The sequence below is a fragment of the Melospiza georgiana genome, chromosome 7 (genome assembly GCF_028018845.1).
Source record: "Melospiza georgiana isolate bMelGeo1 chromosome 7, bMelGeo1.pri, whole genome shotgun sequence".
Taxonomy (NCBI): Eukaryota; Metazoa; Chordata; class Aves; order Passeriformes; family Passerellidae; genus Melospiza; species Melospiza georgiana.
In genome coordinates, this window is record NC_080436.1 from 34,591,330 (window position 1) to 34,605,008 (window position 13,679).

Sequence of the window (13,679 nt, forward strand, 5' to 3'; positions counted from 1 at the left end):
CTCTTGAAAGCTGGGAGACACTAAGAGGAAAAGAAAATTGTCTTACAAACCAGCTCCATTTCTGAGCCTCCCTCAGAAATAGTTATTTCACACTATTTCTAAATAAAATATGTAACTTTGATCTCTTTCATGCATTACAAATGTTTCTGAAGTGCTGGTATCCAGGAAACAAGACAAATATTCAGATATTTTAAATTCTTAATAGATAATTTAATAATCCTATAGTTTACAGTAAAAAAATTGAGAGTAGAAATTCAAGCAAAGTTTTCTTATAGAAAGATCTTCAAATAGATTTACAAATATAGTCTAAAAAATCCCCCACAAATGGTGGCAGGTTTTAATTCACTTACAAGTCAAGACATTCATCAAGGTAGGGGTTTCTGCCCTGCTGACTTAAAGCCTTGCTTTGGGCTTGGCTATTTGCTATTTTCTACTTGATATAAGCAACAGGAGCCTGCACATCTTTAGTCCATCTAAAAAAAAAAGAGAAGCAATCAGTTTCTCATTGTCTATTACAGGAAGTTAAAAAAACTTCTTAAAAAGAGCATCACTCATCCAGGAAATTTGGTCTTCCTTAAGACATTAAATATTTAGATCACTAGTTTTTCAGCCTCAAATGACAGGCATAGAAAACAGCAATCTCACATGTGAGTAACAACAGACCCACCCCCAGACATTTAATGAGCTTTTATTTATGTTAATAAGAAAAACAGTAAAAACCTATAGCATAAAATGTCTACTAAAGAAGAACAATGTAAAATCAATCTTATTTAAAATAGAAACATCTACATAGCTTGATGATGAAAATAGCTATTGGGTGATTCTCCTCTGCATCCAGATGATGGCACTGAAATTCAGAGCTAACAGTGGAACTAATACATGTGTGTGATGTCTTTAAAAGCTTTCTAGGTGTGCTCAGTGTAAATGAGAAATCACATATTACTGACCACACTCTGGCACAGTCATAGGAATTTAAGCAATTAGCCACACAGCAAGCCCTGCAAGAAAAGAATGCATTTTCCAACTTGTAACCAGTGATGTCTGGTTACAATGCCATTCTCAGCCCTCAGTCCTCCAGCAGATAGTTGGGGTTGACAACCAGGTATGGATCATCATCAAAAGTCTCCTCTTCTCTGGATCCTCTCAGTCCTGACTGGGACAGTTCGATCAGAATGTGGTCCTGCAACACACAAAGAGCTGTGTTAAAACCATTCTCAGAGAGGTTTGTTTGTACTCTTTAGAAAGCATTTTTATATTGGTAGGACCTCTAAGGACCCTCTAAGAGATTCTTAAAAACAGCATTCAGGGGAAATCACTTCTGTGTTGTATCCTTTCTGGGATCTTTCCAGCCTAATACTTTCCACTGTAATGGTGTTGTATCTTTAAAAGTGAAAAGTAGTTTATTTTGTCATTCTTTTTCCTCCAAAATGCCCTCATACCCCTCTGACTTTAAGCTATCCATTGAACACAAGTGTTAATTGTATTTTTGCATCCTAATGTATAATTGCTGTAGAAAAACAGAAGAACATCACACTTCTATAGTGACACAGTATAGCACTTGGAACTTTTACTTATACACATCTCTAATTTATTTCAATGGTTTTTCCTGTAATTACTGTAGCAGGTGTTAAACAAAGAAGACATTTATACTGCATCAATCAATGGAAGAACAAAACAGACTTCTCCAAACAGGAATGTATTCTATTAAAAAGGAAACATTTTAATATATAAGTTACAACCCTATACAAGTCAAAACCCTTTTTCACTACCCACACATCTCTATACATACATAATGTGTAAGTCGGTGAATGACTCTCTCTATGATCTTCTTTTTATTAATTAGTTCTTCTTCAGATTCGATTTCAGATTCAATTTCCTTTAGATACCAATTAATAAGTTCACTCCTCTTTAGTGCTGCATCATCCTCTTCTGCAGAGAAAATAATTTGCATGAACACAGCAGCAGTAAACTACACTCAAACCGTAGGAGAAAAGGATTTACACATTAACATTCACAATGCTGAAGAGAGAAACATACTTTTAACAATGTTTAGGAAAGGTCAGACTTAAGGGATTTTTTCTTAAAGCACCATATTTTGCACAGGAGGGTGCTGTGTCATGGCTTAAGTGGACATAATTGAGAATGGAAGCTTTCAGTTCTATGCTTTCAAGTGGCTTCCAAATCCCATCAGCCTTCAGCTTCAAGAAAAACCAGTGGCAAGGACTAACACACCTTTCATCTAAGTAAGGGCTAAAGAAAAAGCACTGTCACACAAAGCCAGGAGTCATCCTTCTTACATGCACTCAGCATTTGAACAGACACTTTAATCTCCACACCCTTCCAAAAGCTTTGTAGCTTTAGTATCTGCCATGAGACAACTACTGAATTTCCCTGCAGGAGTAGCCTCATGGCAACTGAAATATCTTAGCTTCTGAAGAACTAATCCAGCTGCTTAAGACAGGCTGTGGTTGTTGGCATGCATTAAAGCTTTTGCTCCAGTTTTCACTGCTACAGACTCTTCTAGCTTGGTTACACCATTGTGCACTACAAATCCTCTTCTGGCTCATTGCTACCATGAGCCTCTTCTGGCTCTCCTCTGCTGACATGCTGCTCAGCTCCATAGGTTTTGATAAATGACTACAGTAACAGAGCTAGAAACTCCAGGAAGTCCTATTTCCATCACCAGATGTAGTACTGTCATATGAGCATAGGTCTACATCTGACCTGACAAGTTTGCTATCTCAGCAGGAGTGAAAATCCCATGTACAACAGCAAGAGATGCAGTAACAATTGCTCCCTGAAGTCAGGGTCTGCCCTCTTTGCAATAAAGAAATTCTTACCTTCCTCTGCTTTCCTGAGGTGCAGCACCAGGAGATTAGAGATGCGTCGGTACTCAGAGAAGCCCAGCCTGAGAGAAGCTTTGGGTGCAGCATCCTTGCTCACATCCTCAGAATGGCCATTGATCCCATTCACAAGGCCATTGACCCCAGCTGGAGCTTCTGCCTCACCTGTTTGGACACATGCCCACGTTTAAAGCTGTATCTAAAACATCTTTTAGCTATTTAATACTCTGAGCCACTGAGAAGCCTTCGCTGACCAACCAGGTGAGTTGCTGAAAGAGGCTGAAGAAGCAAGAGAGTTAAGAACAGGAGCCCAGATTTCTAGAGCTCATTAGATGGGAAACTGAAGAGAAGCACATGCTCAATCAAGGTAAGCTGCAAAGACTGGAAGGACTTTCCTCTTTGAAAAATTTCTCTAAGTAATTTACCATTGACTCCATCTTGGTCCTCTTGATCCTCCATTTGCTGGTCATCATCTTGGTCTAAATTGACATCAGGAGTCTCAACTCTAATGATGGACTTATTTAAAAGCCTGAAAGCTTCCTTCACATGTTTTGGGTGAACCTGAGGAAGATTTGAAAAAAAAACATATATTAAATAGGCACAGGGGTGCTTCTAGTTTTCAAACAGCTCCAGAGACTCATCTCTGACTCTGACAAAGGGATTTTCTACACATCTCAGCTGATTAATCCTAAGCAGTAAATACTCTGCAAGTTAAATTATATCCCACTACAAGTACTCCAAAGTCATGCAGGGTTATGGAGGGAAAAGCAGCCTGATTAATCTTTCAGGATTTAGCAATCATGTGGAGTCAGTAAAATTTTTACTAAGCCAAAAACATTCGGGAGAAAGATCAGTGGAGCAAGAAACATGAAAGAAATGGGTCTGAACAGAGATAATATGAAAGAGAGATGTAATTAATGATACTCTCCTCCAGAACTGAAAAGCAAAAACTGGAAAAATCATCTGTAGCTGAGCCATAACCTAAAAGCTATCTGTTTCTTTATAAGCTGAATTTAATTTAAAAGAACTCAAAGGGTGCCCTTACATAACCAGTGAGCAGGGTTCCATCCCTGCATGTGTCACATAGCCTCTAATCAACATTTCAAAAAGCCTGCTGGGTTTGAAAGCAAGGACTAGAGGGGCAGTAATCACACTGCAGTTAACAGCCAGAACAATGTGCTTTTCAGCAGTGGCTGATGTGAGCAGGAGCTCAGATCACACTACAGCTACTCTTGGGGAGGTCCAGATACTTCGGTGAACTTTGGCTTTTCAGATTGCAAATGGAAGAGAGACAAGAGATTACAAACTGTGAAAGATCAGGAAAGAAACTTCCAACAGCCCTGGTGACAGTAGTTGGGGACTGTCATGATTTGATGGGTAAGAGGCTGACTGCTGGCACAGCTGTGATACAAAATCATGCAAGCTCTCAGTTTGGACCAGCTGACATTAGTTTTACAAGCCATCCTTAAAAACTGTGTTTCTGGTATACAGACTGAGCATGACCATGACTCAAGCTCTTCTCCTCACCCACAGGACTACATCCAATGTGACAAACAGCAAATGCACAACTCCCAGCCAATTCCATGACCATTTACCCAGACCTCCATCACTCCCTGGTACCTCATCACAGCAGTGCATGCGGGCCATGGCCTCAGACAGGCGGATCATGCTCTCCAGCTGCCTCACTGTGATCCTCCAGGAGGACTTGGCCACTCCGGAGCCATCGCGCTGCCGCAGCCGCTTGTACTGCTCCACTATGAAGTCCTCAGACTCCTTGGATATCTGTGTGCCATCAAACAGAGTGCCAGGAGTTCCAGTGGTCAGAGTATTAAAGCTTTTTCTTCTTGCATTAGATTGGCAGTGTATAGCCCTTGCTGTACTGGCTGCTGCTTTTATCTGAAATATTCTATGCTATACACATTCTCTATGGAAGTATAATGGCAATCACATTACATTGAAATGAGGTTGTAATAATGATTAAACCTATCAATGACAATGACATTACAGTAATACTTAGCTGCAATAATTATTTTACAGCAGATTTTTAAATAATTTCCTTCTTCTACTGACTTGTTTCCAGACATAATTCATGTCTGTCGCTACTAGACTGTTCTATTTAGACTTATGAAAAATCCAACACACAGCCCTTTCAAGCTGCTACTTGGATAGACCCCAAAAAATCAGTAGTAAGACCAGTTTCCCATGTCCTGTATTTTACCAAAAAGCAAAGAAATAGAGGCACAATACCCTTTTAAAATAAAGACACACAAACTGATTAAGTACTAAGCCAATAAAGTACAAAAAAATCTGCAGCAGCCATGTTGAATAACCCATACCTGTGAAGTATGAGAAGGTCATGAAGTCATCCCTCAATTGTTCTAGACAAAGGTTAAGGACTGCCATGGACTATAACAGTCTCAGGTAGGCTGACTGGGTTTCTGGAGTTTAGGAGCACCAGGTTCCAAAATACACTCTGTTTCTAGGTAATAACCTGAGTTTATGGCTCCTTCCTTGAGAAAACACTACCCCAAGTGTCTTGGTGTTTGCTGGAGAAAAACCTACTGCAGAGTGATTGTTCCTTTGGACCTCCTCAGACAGAACAACTGTTCCACAGTTCCCTTAAAAATTAAAATTACCTTTGGTTTAAACTGTCTTGCAAACAGTAGATATCTTCTGATATCATCCAAGGAATAGACACGGTCAACAGACTCCTCCACTCTGGAGTGCAGATCCACGATGCGCCGGGCAATGGCGTAATCGATCACCTGGGACACGGGGGCTGTGTCAGCACCAGCCAAAGAGTGAAACAACACTGCTCTTCTTCCTTCCCCTTCCCCCTGTTCACTAGTGATCTCATGGCACAGCTACCCTTTCCACTAGCCAAACTCTCTGCCAGGAGGTCCAGGAGAATGCCCTGGGGGTTTTAATACAAGGAAACACAGCAGAAGAGGGATAAAAGGCAGTTTTAGGATTTAGAACCTCTTCTGGGAACTCTCCTGGGTTACAAGTTAGCCAGAGAACAGGCAGAAAGCAGCACTTTGCAGCGTGGGAACTTCCTTCCTTTTCAGCCTGCTCTGTCTCTCTCACCAGTCCCTTCTCAATTAGATAATCACACTGAGCAGAACAGTGGCTGAACCAACATTAATCTCTGGATCTCATGCATTCCCAAGGCAAATAGCACATAGACAGGTGGCAGCAGTCTCAGCCTCAGTGACCAGCCATTTGTAAAAATGACTAATGGTGTTAAGTTTGCAGGTCAAACCATTACAGGATGAAAAGGCAGTATCCTTGTATTCAGCAGAGTATGTTCAAATTTGTATTGCCAGCTTTCAGCTGCACAGACAGAGCAGAAAAGCAGGAGCAAGACACTCTCATGAGATTTGCTTCAGTCAAAATTGCAGAGGGCCACCAAGATGGTCAGAGGGCAGGAGAACATGAGGTATGAGAGGCTAGAAGAGCAAGGTCTGTTCAGCTTGAAAGGAAAGCAACTGCTTTACTGGCCAGCATAGATGTGATGAAGCCAAATAGTCCTTGGATAAGAGGCAACCCATATGAACTGAACCATGAGAAATTCTGATTAGATATAAAAGTTATTCTTTTTTGAACACATGAGAGTTGTCACACATTGCAGGGGCCTGCAGAGACTGCAGAATCCCCATCCTGGGAGATACACAAAACTCACCAGGTCAAGTCTTGACAAACTGTTCTCAATGATCTGAGTGCAAGGTTAGATTAGACACCTCCAGGGATTTTTTCAGACACAAACTATTCTAGAATTCCTTAAAATTACCTCATTACACTCATCCACGAGGATGAAGAAGAGATCAAAGCGGGACATGATGGGAGCTGACAGGTTGATATTTTGTTTCAGTGACTTGGATCTGTCATAGCGGCCACCAACTGGGTTTGCTGCAGCCAAAATGGAGGTCCTGGCATTCAGAGTAGCCTGACAGTGGGAAAAAATAAATTTAAAAAATCTGTACCTGTGACCACTTCCTAAACCAACTCATGGCAACCCAAATGGGTTAATATAGCACCTTTTAGGTGGAGTCCAATGCAGGTATTACAGCAATCACCCCTCAAAAGCACCCAAACTCCACCAACAAGCCCTTTCTAACCAGGTCTCTGCCCCAAGACACAGCCTGATAATCAATATTGAAACATTGCCAGAATTCTGCCAATAATACTGAAACAAGCTCTTGAAATTGCTTTCCACAAAATCCTGTTTTTCTACAAACACACATCATTCTGTAACCTTTTCTGGGGTTACTAGGCTTTTCCCGTTTTCCATTTCTTGTTCATTACTATTTAACTCTCAGTAAAATTCCTGACCTTCTTTGGGTATGTGCCACAAAAACTTTGCAACAAGTGATCTCTGTCCTGCCACAATGAGGCAGCTGCAGAGGTGACATGAAGATCTGGCAGGTGAAGCCACATCAGTACACATAACAAACAGACAGGTGATGCTACAGACTACAGAAACTCCGAGTAGTGCAAGCTACCTTCACTCCAGCTTTAGTAATGGATATTGTCTGCTGTTCCATGGCCTCATGAATGGCTACTTGATCCCGCACCTCCATCTTGTCAAATTCATCAATGCAACAAACACCCTGCAGCAGAAAAATGAAAATAAGTGACCCAAATTCAATCACTTATGAAAAAAGCATCACTAAAACAATTCAGGGCTCTCTGTCATCAATCAAACTCATTTTAGGGATGCAGGAACCTCTCCCCTTGCAAGACTCACGTTATCTGCCAGCATCAGTGCTCCAGCCTCGATGACAAATTCGTGGGACTCCTCATCCTTCACCACAGCTGCCGTCAGACCTGCAGCGCTGGAGGCTTTGCCACTGGTGTACACAGCACGGGGACTGAACTCATCCACGTGCCTGTGGAAAAGAGGAATAAAATTTCCAGTATTTCATCTATCTCTGATATTTTTTAAATGTGCAATTAATCTGTATTTTTAATAGTCAACATCCTTTGAAAATATTTGGAAATTTCTACGTTGAGTTTGTTTTAGCCCTGGTTAAATACTTCACTCACATCCACACAATCTCTGAGAAATATTTTCCAATATTTTACTTCCCTTTCCTACAATTAGCACAGAAAAAGGCACAGTGCACATTGGACAATAGTTAAAGGCTGGGTTTTAATCTTACTTTAGGAACTGACTCTTGGCTGTACTTGGATCACCAACAACACAGACATTGATGTCCCCACGCAGTGAAGTGCCTTCTGAAGTGGTCTTGGGAACTCCTCCAAAGAGCATCAGCAGGACCCCACGTTTTACTTCATCATTACCTGCCCCAGAAAGACATTAAACTAAACATCCAAATAAAAACCACCACAATTTTCCTATTTTAAAAAAAGCTTCATACCACTAGCATTTTACAGCATTTGGACACTTCTGCTCAGAATTCACCTATTTGCTAAGCATCCACTAAAACCTGTAGGGTTCAGTAGCAGAACACCTGACATCAAACCCAACCTTTTAGATTGGGCTTGCAGGTCTTAATGATTAAACACCACAAATACTCAAAAACTAGATTTTCCTCTTCTAGCACAACCAGTGCTGAGGGGGAAAGTCTGTGGTAGCTGGCACAGGGCTTTCAACCTTTCCCAAAAACTATAGAGACAGCAAAAGGAATTAATTAATATTTACATAAGTGAAATCTTCCCTCTCCAAGGCCACAAATGGATTCTTACCATGGATAGTAGGGAAGAGGCTGGTGCACAGATTATGGTAAAGGTTCTTATCTTGGCTCATTTCAAAAACCTTTTCCCACTCTTTCACAGACATTTGGTTTTTAATGCTTTCTGCAGTCTGTTCTTCATCTCGGAGCTCTTTTCCACCAAACTAAAAGAAGGAAATAAAACAGCATTAAAAGTAGTAACAGAGTCACTAATGAATGTGAGCAGTGCAGACAGGTCAAAAAAACTTGCTCTGAAATCTAGATGGGAGGAATACATTCTGAAAAGCTGCCCTTAGGCTGAGTAACCTCATTACCTTATACCTTTAAAAACCAATATCCAATTTCCTAGCAGGCAAAATCAATGGTGTAACTTTAGTTAGTGAGAAAATCCCAACTCAGTTGCTTGCACAGAGATTAAAAAAAGAGTAAAACCAATATGACTTCCTTTGCCTAAAACTGTCCTTGTAAGCATTCTTACATTAACTGGAACTTTCAAACTGGAACTTGTCTTTGTAAACATTCTTACATTAAATGAAACTTGATGCTCTGAAATGGGGGCTAGAAACTTCCAGTCCCAAAACATACTAGATGCTCTTTTTATCCTATGTGATGGTGATGCAGTTAGAAGAATGACAGATTACAGTACCACACCATGCCAAAACCCAGATGCAGTTAGTATTAGTCACATTGCAGTAACACCCCAAGATGTCACTTGATAAACCAGAGGGAACAAAAAGGATCCCTGTTTTTCCTGTGACAAAATGCAGCAATAGGATTTCCTGGAAGAAAAGGAAATGCTGCAGAAATGGATGAAAGCTGAATGGAAATACATGTGCCAGTTGGCTGTTTAGAACAAACTGTAACACAGGCAAATAATCATTTCTGTGAAAAATGCTACGAGCAACAAAGACAAGAAAATAACCTTGCTATGTAGATTCAATGAGAATATAAAGATAGTCAAGCCAACACAGAAAGGTGGCACGCACACACACTTAAAGCTTTACCCATTCCTGCTCCCTAATTTGAGAGAAAACCATCCAGAACAGAAATCACCAACACCATTCAATCTCCTGTCTGTGCAGACTCACCCGTGGGTTTGTGGGTGCCACGTAACAAGCCAGAAAGACGAGTTTGTAGGAGAGCTCCCGGACGCCGAGGGCGCGCAGCCCCCGGATGCCCTCGGTTTCATATCCCTCTGTCCCCGTCACCCGCGAGCCGGTTTCTGCACGCAACCCTGCCAGGGAAACGGGAGTCAGGACAGCGGCTCCCAGCACGGGAAGGACACATCATGGAGGTTGTAAGGAGCAGCAAACCTGGTGTGGCGAGCTGGGACACGTCAGGCACGACGATCAGTGAGCCAGTGAAGTCACATTTGTCACCCGCCTGGGCGGATTCCACGGCCTCTGCGCGCAGGATCACCTCCAGGCTGCGCGGGATGCTGCCGCGCGGCAGCTCCCCCTGCGTCTCCTGGATGCGCACCTGGAACGAGAGAAACTTCAACGCCGAGCACCTCACCAGGTCTGAAACTGCTCCCAAAGCTACACTGCTGACAGGTGTGTTAGCTACACTGCTAAACAGCACCTGACTGCTGCTATCCATGTCAATCCCCCTCACACTACAACACACAATCAAAAATCCCCTCACTAATCAGCATCTAAGGAGCCTTGGAGCAGCTTAGAGGATGCACAGGGGCCACAGTGACAATTCTGAAAGGTAACCTGAAAATTTCAGTTAATGTGGCTGACATGAAATACAGTTGTGGTATGTGAAGTGCTGAGAATTTGTGAGAGTAAATCAACCTGGAAGAGCAAGACACCACAGATACTCATAAGCACCTCTTTTCATACTTGTATAAAGCACCTACACCTGGTGTGCTGGCAACACGAGACTAACTCTGGCTTGAATATGTGGGGCTTCAGTGGCTTACTTAGACAATAAATGCCACACAAAAAACTAATAATTTCTTGTTCTTAAACCTAAGTCTTCCAGAGATAGGAAGAAACCTTTTGCATAAATTGCAGTGCCTTTTCCTTAGGTTTTTTCTTGACATTGCATAGAAGTACAAATAACACCTTCCAATTACCACAGGAACATTACTGGATGTCATCACCCCCCAACATCACCCCTGTACCTTTTGGAAATCAACAAATCTTGATTTGTTTGTGTCCAGCAGGAATCTCCTTCTGTTGGCACAGACTGGGTTTCTGCAGATGTTTGGCTGGGTGTATTTGAACTGCTGCTCCACATCTTTGATCACTGTCTGGCAGTCGAGGCACAGGAAGGTTCCACTGACCAGCTCGGGATGCACGGGGTGGGTACGAACCACCTGCCCACTGATGCGCAGCAGGGAGCCAATCTTTGCTGAAGTCAGTTCTCGAATTCTGTTTAAAGCAGAAATTCACAGGGATTAAATTACTGAGTTGACAATTTTAGGCCCAGGGTGCTAAGATACAATACAGTGTCACTCTGTTTAGTCACTCTGACTAAACAACTGCTGTAACAAACAAAAGAAACAAACTTACTGCAATATATTTTCATTTTATGATTTTACGTAAACTTTTAGATTAATACTAAAGGTCAAACGAATGCAAAAGTTAAATCACTGGTACTTCAAAAGCAATACACATTAAATTTTCTTTTAACTAGAGAGGTTAAACTTGTTTGTGAAACATGATGAATTTAAGTATCTGAGTGTGATTTACAAATGAAAAACTGTGTCAAAAAATGTCCTGCACAAGATCAAGAAACTTTGTTACAACTGTACTGACCAACTGCACATTTCACACTACATAACCAAAACATTTTCAGCATGCTTTGACACATTCTGCCCCGGCAGTGAAACAGCACAAGTTTCTGGAATTAAGAATCATCTTACTTGTGTCTGGTAGGCAGGTCCTGGAACGCAACATAAAAATCCTTGTTTGCAGGAACATTTCCGTGGTCTCTGGCAAAAGCCTTTGTTGCTCGACACAGGTAAGGATAAACCCTGAAATATGGGGAAAAAAGTTCAAATGTTAGAGAAGCTATCAAAATGCCTTCTCTGCTTTAGATTACATTAAAGGCTTGTAACAGATTTCCAGGTTCTGACTTTTAATCCTATGTTGTATAACCCAAAAAAAACACTCTAAATATGCTGTGAGATCACTACATAATAATGTTATTTATGCTATTGTTTGAAAACAGACTTTTCAAAGTCTCATTTTATGACACTTTTATCCTTATGTTAAGAAATATATCTTCAAAATCAGTGACCAACTCAATAAAATATCATCAGAGCATGAAATTTTAGAGTTTATTCTGTATTCTCATACTGACCACCTACTTTTTTGCCACAATAAATACAATTATCTGGTTAACTCATGGTTTCCAGAGAGGAATCCACTGAGAAATGTTTTAGCCACTTAAAAAATAAAGTCTTAACTATTAGAGTTTCAGGATGCAGAAAGAAGATAAGCCTCTTATTTTTTTACATAAAAGCAAGACATTATGGGCCTGAGACTCCAGCAGAGCTCAGCTTTACCTGAAAAAAACCCCACTTTACATTTTACCTGTAAAATTCCTCCTGAATAGTGGTAGAGAGCTGCTGATTGAACTGCTCCAAATCTGCAAAGCTGACGATCAGTGTGTTCCGCTCTGGCCGGATCAGTTCCTCAGCATCTCGCAGGTACTTGACCTCCCCATCGCTGTTCTGGAACCTGAAAGTGATTCAGGAAAACGCTACACAATCACACACCAGGCAGCAACTGAATACTTCTGAGTTCAGGAGAAGAGACAGAGGAAAGGATCACTGACATTCAGCATCCCACAGTCCCTTGCAAAGCCCTTTTCCAACAGAATTTCTTTTTCTACCCCCTTGCTACATTCGCTCTATTCACACCCTAGCACAGACACACCAGATTTACTTTCATACAGTAGTAGAGTTGTCCCAGCACCAGAAAAAAATTATGTAAGGTTTAACAATGACTCTGCACCAGTAAACAAGGTTTTGTTTTCAAATCCGGGTGATGTTAATGGTTTCCTTATATGATGCGGATGGGCCTCTCAGGAAGCAAAACACAGGGAGCCAGATGTATTAATGTCTAACACCCAGGCCGTGGAATACACTTTTACCACAGCTGCGACAAAACTTTGTTAAAATGGACCAAATGCACCTTAAAAAAATCGTATAATTATAGAACCGTTTGATTTTTAAGAAGGGATTTTAAGATCATCTCGTTTCAATCCCCTGCCATGGCAGGGACACCTTCCACTAGACAAGGCTGCCCACAGCCACATCCAACCTCAGACACTCCCAGGACATCCCAGATTCTCTGGGCAGCGTTTCGGCGGAAACTCTCCGAGAAGGGTTTTGCCTACCAAGAGAGAACCGGGCTGCCTTCCTACAGGTTCCTCCCGGCAGGGCCTGAGACCACAGTCGAGCTTTTCCAGCGGAACGCCAAGGGCAGGGGGCACCAGGCCCTGACAGGATCTCTCCAAATGGCGGCCCCTCCGTGAGGCGCTGCCGGCCCGCCACCCGCTGCCGACCCCGTCCGCCCGCCGCCAGGCCCGGCCCCCGGCACTCACTCCTCTAGGAAGTCCAAGAACAACTTCTGGCACTTCTCGGCCACCTCATCGCGGACCTGCTGGTGCTGCGGCGCCGCACCCGCGCCCCCCACAGCCGCCACCGCCAGATCCATCCCGATCGCTGCCGCTGCCCCGGCCCGGCCCCACAGCAGTTCGCGCCACGCCGCGTACCACGTGGGCCGCGCGCCCGCCGCGCCGGCCAATCGACAGCCGCTGCGCCGCAGAGCCCCGCCCGCCGCGGCCGTTTTCGCGCCAAAGCCGAGGGGCGGCGGGGGCTGAGGGCGGGCTCTGAGGCGGCGGCCGGGGCAGCACCGGGCACCAGCCCCGCCCCGAGCTGCGCCGTCAGGGACGGAGAACGGGGCACGCTGTGGGCTTGTCAGCGACCTGCTCAAGGCTGCGGACCGCTAGAGCTGTGCCAGAGCAGCACAAAATTTCGCACTGAGAAACAGAGCATAGAATGATAAGAGGTTGTAAGGGACCTTAAAGATCATCTAGTCCCAACCCACCTCCCACTCGACCGTGGAGCTCAGGGCCTTATATCCAACCTGGTCTTGAACCCTGTCAGGGATGGGGAATC

At 43.0% G+C, this 13,679-nt stretch overlaps 1 protein-coding gene across 1 annotated transcript; it reads right to left on the reverse strand.

Annotated features, from left to right (window-relative positions):
• Nucleotides 1-673: 673 nt before the first annotated feature.
• MCM6 (minichromosome maintenance complex component 6) lies at nucleotides 674-13,215 on the reverse strand. Its single transcript, XM_058028084.1, has 17 exons — nucleotides 13,103-13,215; nucleotides 12,088-12,234; nucleotides 11,415-11,525; nucleotides 10,671-10,920; nucleotides 9,853-10,018; nucleotides 9,628-9,773; nucleotides 8,553-8,703; nucleotides 8,006-8,147; nucleotides 7,591-7,732; nucleotides 7,346-7,453; nucleotides 6,634-6,789; nucleotides 5,480-5,608; nucleotides 4,464-4,625; nucleotides 3,269-3,404; nucleotides 2,841-3,008; nucleotides 1,790-1,929; nucleotides 674-1,180 (listed from the first exon to the last, which is right to left on the reverse strand). Exons 1-17 carry the CDS (start codon nucleotides 13,213-13,215, stop codon nucleotides 1,067-1,069), a joined length of 2,481 nt encoding a protein of 826 aa, XP_057884067.1. The 3' UTR covers nucleotides 674-1,066.
• Between the last annotated feature and the right edge of the window lie 464 nt (nucleotides 13,216-13,679).